The 13,966-nt window shown below is 35.2% G+C and overlaps 1 protein-coding gene across 1 annotated transcript; it reads right to left on the reverse strand.

The window, feature by feature from the left end:
* Positions 1 to 2,206: 2,206 nt before the first annotated feature.
* Positions 2,207 to 8,052, reverse strand: LOC107460061 (uncharacterized). The gene is made up of 16 exons (XM_016078383.3): positions 7,545 to 8,052; positions 7,335 to 7,396; positions 7,151 to 7,218; positions 6,681 to 6,802; positions 6,199 to 6,304; positions 6,029 to 6,080; positions 5,582 to 5,699; positions 5,473 to 5,503; positions 5,369 to 5,392; positions 5,081 to 5,205; positions 4,570 to 4,651; positions 4,330 to 4,452; positions 4,176 to 4,229; positions 3,619 to 3,688; positions 3,231 to 3,264; positions 2,207 to 2,955 (listed from the first exon to the last, which is right to left on the reverse strand). Exons 1-16 carry the CDS (start codon positions 7,741 to 7,743, stop codon positions 2,618 to 2,620), a joined length of 1,608 nt encoding a protein of 535 aa, XP_015933869.1. The 5' UTR covers positions 7,744 to 8,052; the 3' UTR covers positions 2,207 to 2,617.
* Between the last annotated feature and the right edge of the window lie 5,914 nt (positions 8,053 to 13,966).

The following is a 13,966-nucleotide window of genomic DNA, read 5'->3' on the forward strand; positions in this document are numbered from 1 at the left end:
AAACAAATAGTTAAAAAAATAAAAATAATAAATAATAAAAAATAGAATTCATATAAATAGAAATAACAAGAATTTTATAAATAATACAATAACATATGCAAAGGATAAAGTTAATAAAAGGTAAATAAATTGTTAGTATCTATGGCTAAAAGCCAGTTAAGAAAACGCAGAAGCTACAAATAATTGCTTCTTGCAAACGTGATTTTGGCAGCAAAATCACTTCTGCGTTTATGAGAAAAAAAATTTGCCAAAGTAAAAGTTGAAACTTTCAAAAAATTTAAACGTGCTTCTTTCTTTCAAACGAGTTTCTCAAAAACACCCTTAGTAGTTAGCAGTTAGTAATACTAGTATGCAACTCCTCTTTTACTTTTTCTTTGTTTCAGTTCAGCAATCAAATTACATTTAGGTACAACGGAACATGGGTGGCCACCCATTTAAACCCAATTAATAGTGAGTGTGCAGTTGTGGTAGAGCCCAGTATCACATGGGATCCAACGCAGAAAGCCAGCCATAAATTTGTTATTCGTTAACAAAATTTCACTCATTATGAAGAGACAGTACTCATTCATTCAAAAACCAAAGTTTGTGTTGTGTTATGTGTTATGTGGCTTGGTCTCAGTTCAAAAGGGCTATGGCCCCTGACATGTTTCACATGCTGCCTCCATGAATCATTAACAATCAGTGAGCAGCGCAGCACACAAGCCTTTGGATCCATAGCATCCTCTCATGCTTCAACTTCACGTAACACATAATCAGTTTACTCACTACAAGTAGTAACCGTTAGAATAGGATACGTGTTCGCATGTGCTCTTTTGTATTGGTCAAGTGTTGACATGTCACATGTGCTTACGCAGTACGATAATAGGGTTTGCTGACATAGTCATAACGGAACTAGTGTAATTTTTATATACACACTAAGAAGAAAAGATGATCCTTCTCGCAATTTATTTATTTATTTGATATTGGAACATTAAGCGAGTTTTACATTAATATTATGTTATTTTGGTGTAATACGTTGATATGGAAGAATTTAATATCGGAAGAAATCGCGACTAACAATTTCAATAAAAGACTAATGTTAGATGAAATCGTTACCAACAATTTGAAAATAATAATAATAATAATAACAATAAACAAATCGTTAGTAACAATTTGTATCTAACTTGAATTATTCCAATTAGCATATGTATGGATGAAAGTCCTCGAGAACTCCACCTGGACTAGTTACGAACGAGTCAAAGAGGGTGGAACCAGGACAAGCGCTGGATTTGGCTAAGACTTTTGGACATAGACTAGGAAACCAAGAAAGATTAAATCTCCGAAACCCGGTGTCAAGCAGACGAATGAAAAATTGTGAATGGTTGGAGAGCGTGAAGCTTCACTTTCCTAGCTCCTAAGTCCCTGACGGTGGGTACGTTCTTCCGCCACCGCCCTAACCTAGTTCATTGGAAAGGTTTTACTTTCACTTTTAGTTAAATCACGAAACCTTTACAGTTTTTTGGATATTTAATTTCAAGGGATTAGAAAAGATAGTGATATATATTAATATTAGTCCAAGTTATGTTTTCCTATTCCAAAACATAACACTTGTCACTTTTTTTGGTGACTATAACACTTGTCACTTGACTTTTCTAATGATCTAATCTGATATATTAATATCTAGCTATTAGTTTATTATAAAAGATTTTTATTTTTAAAATCGTTGGTATTGACTTTTCTAATCTGATAAATTTTGTCCCACATGAAATTATAGATCACGATTTCATCTAATATTTGTCTTTTATTGAAATGGTTACAAAATAATTTTAAAAAAGAGAAAATATAATAAAATAAATAAATAAATAATTGAGTAACTGTCAAGCAGCATCAAATAAAAAATGATATAATGTCCCACATAACCATGCCTTATTTGGGTAATTGGGTTAGAATAAGACAAGTCGGTTCTTACTTCCAAACCACAATGATTGGTTTAGGCCAGACAAGAGGCACCGTCTACTTACGACTCCAAATCAAAAGATTTGACATACAAAATGAAAGTGTCTCGTGGTTCCTCAGAAGAGAAAACCAAAGTTTCCTAGATATTAAGACAGCTAATTCCATTACCTAAATTTGTCTCCACATCCAAATATAGTTAATGGATTATGACTATTAGCTTTCCCATCATTATAATAGGCAAAGTTGAAGGGAAACCAAATTCTTTTAGCTATGATGCAACGATAAGATCCTCTCAGGAACAAATTAATCATGTATATCTTTTTGCTATTACAGAAGTACATAGAATTTCTCGAATATAGTACCATATCGGCTTAAAAATTAGAACAGTTCAACTGACCTCGAGTTTCATCAGCAAAACATCTAACCAAGTCACCAATCAGGTAAATTAGCAAAAGACCAATACAAACCTAAGCCACTATTCCCTTCACAAAAGTATAAAATACATCCTCTGCACCTAAAAACGATCAGCAAATCTTAGACGTAGTTTAAAAATTTGCATTAGATAAGAAATACTTAGAGGGACCAGATTTCAAAATAGCAGAAATTTTAGTGAGACAATCGGCCAATGAATTACTATTACAATTCTCTGTGTAGAGAACAAAATTTCCAGCCAAAACCCAATTCAAGACTTTCGGGGTCGCCCTCTCTTGCCGGATTTCACTGGCGGGTCTTTAGTACTACTCTTGTTCGATGCTGGAGCACCACCACGCCCTCTGCCAGAACCTGACTTTTTGGATGCCTTAGCCTTACCCCGGCCTCTACCAGAACTATTTCCACCACGTGACCTTTTTACCTCGGCCGCACCGTTAGCTTCATCCTCACTATTATCACTTTCTTCAACATCCTCTTCTGAGTCAGAGGAATCTTTGGATTTCTTCCTTTTCTTTGAATTTTCAGCCCCCTTGGCACCCTTTTTTGCACTCTGTTTAGCCACTGGAATTTTGATTGTAGCCTCATTTTCTGATCAAGAACACAGATAAATGAGCAGCATTTTATACCTCAACCATATTGTTTTAAAATCCAACTAAGATATTTCAGGAAAATCCCTGACACCCTATGATCAGGACACAAAAACGGGACCAAAGAAGAGGGAAAACAATTTCCCCTTTGAATCCATCCACTAGATCATATTTTGTGATGCATTCGAGATATGAAAAGTTTTATTAACCCCCGGGTTTGGGAAGAAATACATACGGGACACCCAAGACAAACTTGAATTATTGTAAGTAGCATACCTTCACCAAAAGCTTTGCCATCATAGATATCAAGCTGCAGAAAAATAAGTATGTGAAAAAAAATAGAACTTCTAAAAATATTAACTAAATCAGACAAGCAATGTAGAGGACAGAAAAGCTAACAGAAACCTGATGCATCTCATTCATAAACAAACTAAGTATAAATTTAGGAGGGGGTAGGGATAACAAAAAAATGTATAGGACATAACATTCATTAATTCTCTAAAATTTATTCAAAGTGCCATGTAGTGTGGATAAATAACACAAACTCCTGAACAATAATTTCTGATTTAAGCATCATCAATAAAGAGACTAAAGCACAGCAATATTCATTCAATCCTTGGAGAACTTAGTATAGTAATCACAAAATAATTAGCTTCTAAGCTACCTGGTCAAGTCGATCAGCAACATTTGTCCTATCAACAATAACCATTGAATGACCCATACCACAAGCAACACTGTTTGGAAAATAGGAATACATTAGGATCATTTCTCATTTCGTTGGTTATTTATATCATAATCATAAAGGGTATCTGGTATACTTTTATTCGGTTTAACAGTAACTAAAACGCTGCTCGATTTTCAATCTTTGTTTGCCTTCATATAAACTTGAAAATAGGAAACATAATGAAAATAAAGTGGCATTCTAGCCCTATTAATTATTAATGGAAACTGAAGACATTGACTAGAAATAAAAAGAAAACAAACCATATACCTTCATTTAATAAGGCATCATATCATCCATATGCAGCCTTTTTTTATTATGAAGTTTCATGCACTAAATATTTCTTTGCAATTTCAGCATTTTGGCAGCTAAAGGTAATTACAAGACAGAAGACAACCAGTTGATTGTTGACTTCCAGAGAGTAAATATAGAATATGAAGCAGTTCCAAGAGATAGTGAGATAGATAAAAAGGAGTAAAGAACCAAGCCTTACTGCTTACCTCAAAACATGCATGCCCTCAAGTATATCAACCTTTTTGGGGACAGCTGAAGACCTAAAGGGTAAATAAAGGCAGGATTAGAAAAAAGGAAAAAAAAATTATGAAGAAACGGATATAAAGATAATGCACGGGGGGAATTTTCATAAAAACATACTTCTGTCCAGTGGGCCCATATCCAAGCTCTCCGTATTGAGCATGGCCCCAACTTATACATGAGGAATCAGCCCCAACAAAATGGTGCATATTGCCTGAATCCATGCATCGTAAATTCCAGCCACTATCCACCAAAGCAAACACAGAATATAATGGTCCGAGTAAACGAGAGATATAAGAACCCATATATATGGATTTTATATACCATATATCATTCAAACATGACTTAAAAAATCACAACCTTAAATCCATTAGAGGCTTTGGATACATCCAGTCATCACCAGTGTTTTTTATTTTCCCCCACATGTACAACTGCCCTCCACCTGAAATACATATTAACGACACTAAACAAAAACCAACTCTGGAAAGTAACCAATCATTTCAAATATGCTGAAGCAGCATTCCATTTTAGACCAGTTTTAATATATGTGTGTGTGTAAGCTCAATACATATAATAACAATGTTGTAAACTTGTAATACTGAAGCCGTCCAAAAGGGTGCAGTACTATAAGTAATAACATTGCCTGTCACTTTTCAAAAACAAGCCTTAAATCTTGTAACTTGTAAATGCTCACACTGCCAATGCCATATGACCTATCATTAATCAGTATGATGTAGCCATAACTGAACAAGGCTTAATGACTCGTATAAAGAGATATCTGACAGATGATCCATTTATATATACACACACACACACACACACACACACACACAAAAGACAAGGAAGGGAATTGAGTTTGTGTCAAGCATACCTGCAGTACACGCAGAATTCACAGAACCAGCCGAAATAACTGCATCGGGAGGCAAAACATTTCTATTCTGAAAGACATCAATGCGACGAGGGGTCCACTCGTCCTTCTGCTCCCTATGTCCTAGCCTGAACATATTCATAAACTTACTTGTAAACTAAAACAAAATAAAAGTGAAGAAGAACAAAATAAATAAATAAATAAAACCAATTTGAATTGAATCATCTGATTGTTGTGATTTCTTTGTATTTTATAGAACACTGACAACCAATCTGGAAATTCTGCACAAACCTTCCATAACCACCAAATCCCCAGCTGCACAAATGGATAATCAACAGTTATAACTTGTTTTACAGAGCTAAGATACTGAACTAAGAAAGTAAAGAATTACTCACGTGTAGACAAAGCCATTCTTATCCACCGCCACTAAACATTCAAAACGAAATAATGAGTAGATGAAAGAAAAGGTTAAATAATTGAGATCAAGAATGGGAAAACAAGCACCTGTGTGATTTGTCCCACATGCCACTTTGACAATTGTTTCCCCAGACAGAGAAGCAATTGCCCGAGGACGTGGCTGGGGTTCATACACCAGTTTCACAGAGCTGTCCTTGGAATTATACTGCAAGCAAATGCAAAATATGTAAAGCTTTCTGTTCTTTGTTGCACCTTTCATGCAAACATTTACTAGGATAAGCAGAAGCTGTGGGGGGATGATAACAAAGATTTTAACTTTTGAGTAGAGAAAAGAAAAAAGTTTAACATTAAATGCTATGTTGCAAGTGCATGGTTGTCAGTCACCGGAAAGATGTGATACACAAACACAATTGCAATTTGAGCCTTATATATTGCATACCATTGGTAGAACAAACAGAAGTATTCAACCACTTGATTACAGTGACCTGTGTCCATGTGTTAAAACCAAAGTAACGACACACAAATCTAGCATACCTCATTATCTGTTCCATGTCCAAGCTGTCCGTACTGTGGAAGTCCTGCAGTCCTGGGAAATAAAACAAGGAAATGTTTGAAATGGGTGTCCCAAAACGAGCAAAAAAGGAGAATCATCATGTATGCTAGTACAGAATAAATAAAAAGGATGCAATTTTCATAAACCATACAGTATAGAAGATCCTTCAACAGATGACAACCAAACAGTGAAGTCACCGCCACAAGTAGTATAATTTACTTCAGACACAAGACAGCGAACAGGAGATGACTCAATTTCTGCACAGTGAAGCAAGGAAGAAAATCAGATTACCGCTCTCAGTGAGATGGTGATTCTGAATATTCATAAACAAAACAGAAATGCATAAGCTAAAACTAGAAGGGCAAATCTGTGCAGTTTGGGATCAAATATCATCTTCACCTTGGCGTAACTGGAAGAAAATAGACATGCTACAAAATACAACTATACAAACAGTAGCAACAAGTGCAAATAAAAACTACCACCAGGATGAATATAAGTAACTGCAACCATTTTTCTCTACAAGCTACAAAGGATATGGTAACTATGGAGCATGGAACACACTAACAAACAAACAATAGCTAGCATAAAAAAATGCAGACTTTTAGCATAATACACTAAAAACACTCTACCTACCATTTTTAGCAGAACCCGAACCTAGCTGTCCATGCTTGTTCCATCCAAAGGCTAGTGAATTTCCATCCTCTGTCACAACCACTGTATGGTTCCTCCCAGCTCCAGCTTTGACAATTTTGTATCTTCATCTCAAACGTCAACAAATTTTAGCATAACCATAAATATTGACAGGAAAAAAAACTGCAAATGTAGATACAAAATTAACCTTTATGCAGAAAATGTGCTTGACAAACACTAAACTCAGCATTGTTTTTAAAATTATAGAGTAAGAATATAGTTCCCTTCCTCAAAGTATTCCTCAAATATTCCCAAACCTCACTCTACGCCTATTAACAACCCAAGGAACGATATCGTTACCCCATGCAAGAGAAGACATAGTATCATTCTAGTTCAAGCTTATAACCACATATAAAACTAAATAAGGAACCATTATAACCAAAAGGAGAGGAAGCAAGGTATCATCAACTAACTTGGAAAGTTCAGATACCACGGTAGGCCTATCACGCTGAATGGTGTCTCCATGACCCAGTTGCCCTTTCTGAAAAAAAAAATTTCTTTTCATCAATCATCATAGCAATGGTAACGCCCTTGTAGTATCCTTGGGCACTCAAGACCCAAAAACAAATCATGAAATTTAAAATATCATATCCTCACCTCATTTCGACCCCATGTATAGCAACGCCCTTCAACGTCAAGTGCTACACAATGACAAGAAGCTGCATTCATTCAAAGATAATGATAAGAAGAAGAAGAGAAAGAATTAACAAAACAGTAAGTAACAAGATTAAAGTAACAGTAAATTTAAAACGAACGAGGAGTGAGTTTGAGGGAAAATATGAAAGGAGTGGTAAGAAAGTAACTTACTGCAACCAGAGGCAACGAAGCGAATGTCAACGCCAACAAGAGGACGGAGGCGCGTGGGAGAGACGAGGTTACCGTCGACGGAGCCTTTGCGACGGCCAACGACATCCCAGCACGTGCCGCCACAGAACAAGAGCTCTCCACCTTTGACGACCTCGTTCTCTCCCTCGGTGGCCTTCTTCTCCGCTTCCGTTGCAGACATTTCCCGTTCACTCCGGCGAGAGCAACGGTCAACAAATTTTTTGGTTCAAATACAAAAAAATGGTAGATCCAACGGCTAGTATTCAAAATCCGAGGCACCAAGTGGCGGGAAAAGATCAGAATGGGGGAGAAGGGTTAAGGAAGAGCTCTCTCTGCGTTTGCGGAGTGACAGTGTGGTGAATGAAGAAAGCAAAATGCGAGATGAAACCCTAATTCATTTTTACAAAGGTACTGAAATAGAAAAAGAGCTACCCTATACTATTAGATAAAATAAAAACTAAAAAGAGAAGATTGTCTTGGGGTTTTCGAGAGTAGCAACTAGCAACAACTCAACCTTTTTCATTGTTAATACTTAATCTATTATTGTTATATTTGTCTATCTAATATCTATGATTAGGATTTAAATTTTTTTTTGGCCCCACGGTATCCAATGTTTTATAGATAAAAGACTAATTTACTGTAGATGTGAATTTTATTTAGAAGTTATTGATGGCTAATAAATTATTACATATACGAAATAAATTTTTGATATTTATTTAAATGGATAAATAAATTAATCACACTCGATCCATTCAAATTATTTAAAATTTAGTCTCCCAAAAAAATATTTGATTTAATTTCTATTTTTATATTTAATTTATTATATCCAATCCAAAAATACACAAATCAAAATTACAATTGTAAAAAAAAATCAAAATTACAAGTGAGACCAACGTTTAGTGATTAAGTATTTAAGTTTTTTGATATTTTAAATTTAAATTTGAATTTGTGTTCTGCTTTTTTTTTCTTCAATTATTTTTTGTATAAAAGTCAAAGAGGTTTATTCAATTAGGATTTTGCTTTCAATTATTTCATTTGGAGTCAAATTTGTGAGGTTATTAATTATATTGGTTATAAACCTATTAAAAAATTGGAGTAATAATTATAATTAAATTATTATTCACATAACGAAATCTTAATAGAAAAATAATAGTTGCGATATAAATATGTATTATGTAAATAATTAAGTTAAATATTTAAATAATCTAATACTTTTTAACTATTTTTATGTGAATAGTTACCTTATAATTATTAATATATAAGCATACAAAAGTTTTATTTTTATTTAATTATTTTTAAACTAATAATGAACAAAAAATAATTCTCCTTAGCAATAATATAAAATCGTCTTATACTTAGAGACGGATCTATTTAATAAATTATGGGAGCAAGTGCCCTAACTAGTATTGTTAAAAAATGTTAGAAATTATATAATTATGTATATACGTTATCACGGTTTTAGACACACTTCAATACTACCGTACTAGCATTCGGACTTACTTAATTTCTTGAACTAAAATCAAGTTACCTTAACCCTCAATACTTAGTAACAAAGAGCAGAACGGGAGATAATACAAGAGAAAGAAAGCTTTGGTGGAAAAAATACTATATTACTCAAATGTTTGTTACAAATGACTCTTACACCCAAATTCTAACTCTCATCCCTATTTATAGCCATCCACCTCCTCAATGGATGGTTAGAATTAAATCTAACCAACGGTCTAGATTGATCATCTAGGACTTTCACTACAAATATTTATCATACCATATTTCTCTAAATACTTCTAAATTATAACATACTACTCTTTATACTTCTGTATACATCTACACTCTAGAAAACTCTATGACCTTCTAGATCTTCTAGGACATTTTAGAACGTTTCAAAAACCATCTAGAGTATTCTCAAACACTCTAGAAAACTATACAAACACCGTTAAATTTAACTTTCTAAAATTTACCGTGACATTCTCCCTCAACTATTGTGCAGACGTCCTCGTCGCGTTCTGTTCATGCGCTATAGGTGTTCTTGACATTGCCATAGATCTTCACGAGCTTTCCAGCTAGCTTTGGTTATCAAGAGCCCTTTCCACTTGATCAATTATTAGATACTTGGTGGTACTCCCCTGCGTCTCACAATGTGATTAGCTAAGATCTCTTTGATTTCCTTATCAAATGATCTAATCACTAGGGGCGGAATACGATTCGAGTCACCTCTACTTGGTTCCTCTCGATGTCCATGATATAATATAAGCATACTCACATGGAAGACATGATGGATCTTCATAGAAGGAGGGAGTTGTACTTCGTAAGCAACCTCCCCAATGCGCCCAATAATCTCAAATGGCCCTTCGTATTTGCATATTAAGTCCTTATGGACCTTTCGTAATGACCCCTCGGACTTTGGTAAGGCAGAGATGAAATATAGAGAAATACTTTTTCACGGTCACCCTGATGGAGGCAGAGGTTCCAACAACTCACTTGGTGCCTTATTTTCAATCTTATCTTATTGGTACACAAGACAAGTCTTTATATAGCTCTCCACTGCATCTCTCATTTGAGTCCAATAATAAGAAGATTCAATGAGTGTCAACGTCCTTTGCTAACCTTGGTGACCAACCCACTTGGTATCGTGGCATTCTCTCACCAACTTTCTTCTTAGATTTTTCCATTTAAGGACGTATAGTCTTCTCCTTTAGTGTAAAAAATGTCGTCTTCTAACAAAAATCTTTTGATCTTACCTTCTTTAGCCAACTCCACTAATTTCTTGGCTAATGGATCATGATGTAACCCTTTTCTTGATGATGCATTTAATGTCTCTTTTAACGATAGAAATGGCTGCCAATTTAGTCTCCAATGGACGGATGCATCCAGCATCTAGCAGATTCTTGAGTTACTTTTTCAACTCTACAAGTTATGGCGACGCCATCCTATAAGGTGCTGATGTATGCAGTTTTGCTCCTAACTCCAATTCAATCTTGTGATCCACCTTCCTCCTAGGTGGTAATTGCTTCGACAACTTGGAAAGCATCACATCCTTATTTTCTTCAAGTACTTCCTTGATTTTGTGAGGAACATCTTCTCTTTCAGATGTTGACTTTTCTTATAATAGAGCCAAATATGTAATCTCTCCCTTCTTGAACCCTTTCTTGAGTTACATGTTGGAGAGTATCGGTGGTCCTCAAATTTTAGAGACTGTAGAGACCATGTATAGAGACTCTTTCTCCATGACGTATATTATGTCATAGTATGACATAGATATTATATTTGTCTTTCTTTGCAAATCGAGCCCGATGACTATTTTGAAATCGTCCATGGGTGCTAATGAGAAATTCACAAGGCCCTTCCAAGAATCAAGAGTCATATCAACCCCATTTGCTACTCCCTTAAGAGGTTCACTTTTGGTATTCACAAGTTTGAACTAGCCATTCTTTTCGGTGATCTTCAACCCAAGTTTCTTTGCTTCATCAGGCATGATAAAGTTGTGTATAGCACTAGTGTCGATCATAATCATAATGGGTTTCTATTGATAAAGGCTTTGACATACATCAAGCATTTCTTTTCTGTAGGGCTTGTCTCTTTGCCTTTCACAGTATTCATGATTTGGACATATCCAACACAATCAGTCACTTGTGATTGAGTCTCCTGTTCTTCGGTGATAGATGTCAGAGTTTCTAACTTGGGACAGTTCTTCATTTGGTATGGTCCCTTGCACACGAAATATTCTCCTTTGGGCACGAAAGCTTTCTTCTTTTTTTCGTACTTTTTTTTAGTACTTCCCTTCTTTCTTTGTTGAGTTACTCTTCCCTTTATCTCCCCCACCTTTAGTAGAATTAGGCTTGGAAGAAGACTTGGATTTAGAGTCTTCTCGATGATACTCGGTGAGCAATTCAACCACTACAATAGCTTTATCAACATCTTTAGCATTCCTTCTTTGTAATTCTTGCTTTGTCCAAAGTTAGAGTCCATCGATAAAGAAGAAAAATGCATCCTCTGATGCTAAGTTAAGGATTTGAAGCGTGAGATGAGTGAACTCCTTTACGTAGTTACTAATCGTACTCTTGTGCTTTAACTCCCTCAACTTCTTCCTTACTTCGTAGACCACATTCTTAAGGAAGAATTATCTTTTCAACGCCCTTTCAAAATCTTTCCATGTGGCTATGTTGCAAGTCCATTTTTCATATCTACACATTTTCTCATCCACCACAAAGTAGCATTATCAGAAAGATAGAGAGTTGTAGTGCATACCTTTATTACTTCATCGACCACCCCTTGACCTTCAAAGTATATTTTCATTTGCCATAGAAAGTTCTTCACCTCTTGAGCGTCCATCGCGTTCTTGAACTCCTCCGGCTTTGGGAGATCAATTCTTGTCGTCTTCTTTATAATGGTTGGTTGGGATCTCGCCCCCTCAAACCAAACTTGAACCTTCTCGAATAGTTTCAAGAAATTCTCTAGCTTCTCTTTTTATTTGGAGCATGCTTTCTTTGAAAGCATCTAATTTTTCCAACACATGAGTCTCGAGGGTCTCCTTGTCGTGTTCTATCCTTTGAAAGCATTCATCCATAGTAGATAGAATATTCTCCAACATAGAAACCATAGTTGTCAGAACCGAACCGGTGATCGAACCGGTGAGGTTACTGGGTCACTGGGTCACTGGTTCAACCGGTGGGTCACTGGTCGAACCGGTTAACTCGGTATAATTAAATAATTATATAAAATTTAATTATTTGACTAGTTTAACTAAATATCATCTAACAATTTTCAACTATCAACCTTATATGAAGACAAAAAATAAAAAATATATTAAAAAATAATATTAATAGATATCATATAATCATTAAAAATAAATAAATTGTGATTAATTAAATTTTTTGTTTATCTTTTTAATTTGTATATATTTAATAAAATTTATAGTTAAATAAAATGTAATTGATTTAAAAATGAGTGACTTTGAAATTAAAATAAATTGAATATAAGTAAAAAGAAAATATGCTATATGTATTATAATTAGTATTATAATGAATGAGAAACATTTCAGCTTGGTGGTAGAAGTATGCTGTTTTATGCTGGAGGAGGGGGTTCGAAACCCATTGGGAGCATTTTGGAAAATTTTCCAAAAATCATCACAAGTATGACACTTGTCAGCGCTGGAGGGTTTAGAGCATGGTGGAGTTGCAGATCGTTGGTCCATTGTAAATTTCCCTTCAAAGTTGACCGAGCAGCCCGGACCGGTTCGATTTTCGCCGGATTTGATCGGTTTTCACCTGTTCATATCGGGTTTGACCGGTTTGTACTGGTTCTCTACCTTACACGGTCCAAATACCGGACCGGACCGACATAGAATCCGGTTTACCGGTTTTCCAGTCGAACCGGCCAGTCCGTTTCACCTGTTCATATCGGGTTTGACCAGTTTGTACCAGTTCTCTACCTTACATGGTCCAAATACCGGACCGGACCGGCATAGAATCCGATTTACCGGTTTTCCAGTCGAACCGGCCGGTCCGGTCCGGTTCTGACAACTATGATAGAAACTCTCTTTTCTAGAAAGTTAGATTCCTTACTTCTAGGCTCACATAAAGAATGGGCCTTCTTGCCTCCCCATTGAGAAGGAATAGCATCCCTTCTCCTTTGAGACTCAACATGTTCCATGGTTATAGTAGAAGTCATACCCACAAACTACTTGTGCTTCCTTTCGAGCCTTGCTCTGATGCCAAATCGTCACGGCTTTGGACACACTCCAACGCTACTATGCTGACACTCGGACTTACTCAACCTCTTGACCTAAGACCAAGTTAGTCTAACCCTCACTACTTAGTAAGAAAGCTAAGAACGCAAGAGAATACAAGAGAAAGAAAGCTTTGGTGGAAAGAATACTTTATTATTTAAGTGTTTGTTACAAATGACTCACACACCCAAACTCTAGCTCACCCTTATTTTATAGTCATCTACCTCCTTAATGAATGGTTAGAATTAAATCTAATCAACGATCCAGATTGATCATCCACAACCTTCACTATAAATATCTATCATACCACATATCTCTAAATACTTCTAGATTATTCCATACTACTCTTTATACTTCTATATATATTCACACTTTTTTTAAAATACTCTATGACCTTTTAGAGTCTTCTAGAATCTTCTAGGATATTTAGGGACTTTCTAGGATATTCTAGAACAATCTAAAACATTCTCAAACACTCCAAAAAATTATACAAATACCGTTAAATTTAACTTTTTAAAATTTACCGTGATAACATGTTCTATTATAAAATTGAATTTTACTCCTACTTTAAAATAAAAATTATGGTTAATTTTTTTTGTCAGAAATTTTATTTTATTAAATTTAATTTCATAATATAATAAAAACTTTTTATTTAATTTAATCTAAAAATATGATATAT

The sequence above is a fragment of the Arachis duranensis genome, chromosome 8 (genome assembly GCF_000817695.3).
Source record: "Arachis duranensis cultivar V14167 chromosome 8, aradu.V14167.gnm2.J7QH, whole genome shotgun sequence".
Lineage (NCBI taxonomy): Eukaryota > Viridiplantae > Streptophyta > Magnoliopsida > Fabales > Fabaceae > Arachis > Arachis duranensis.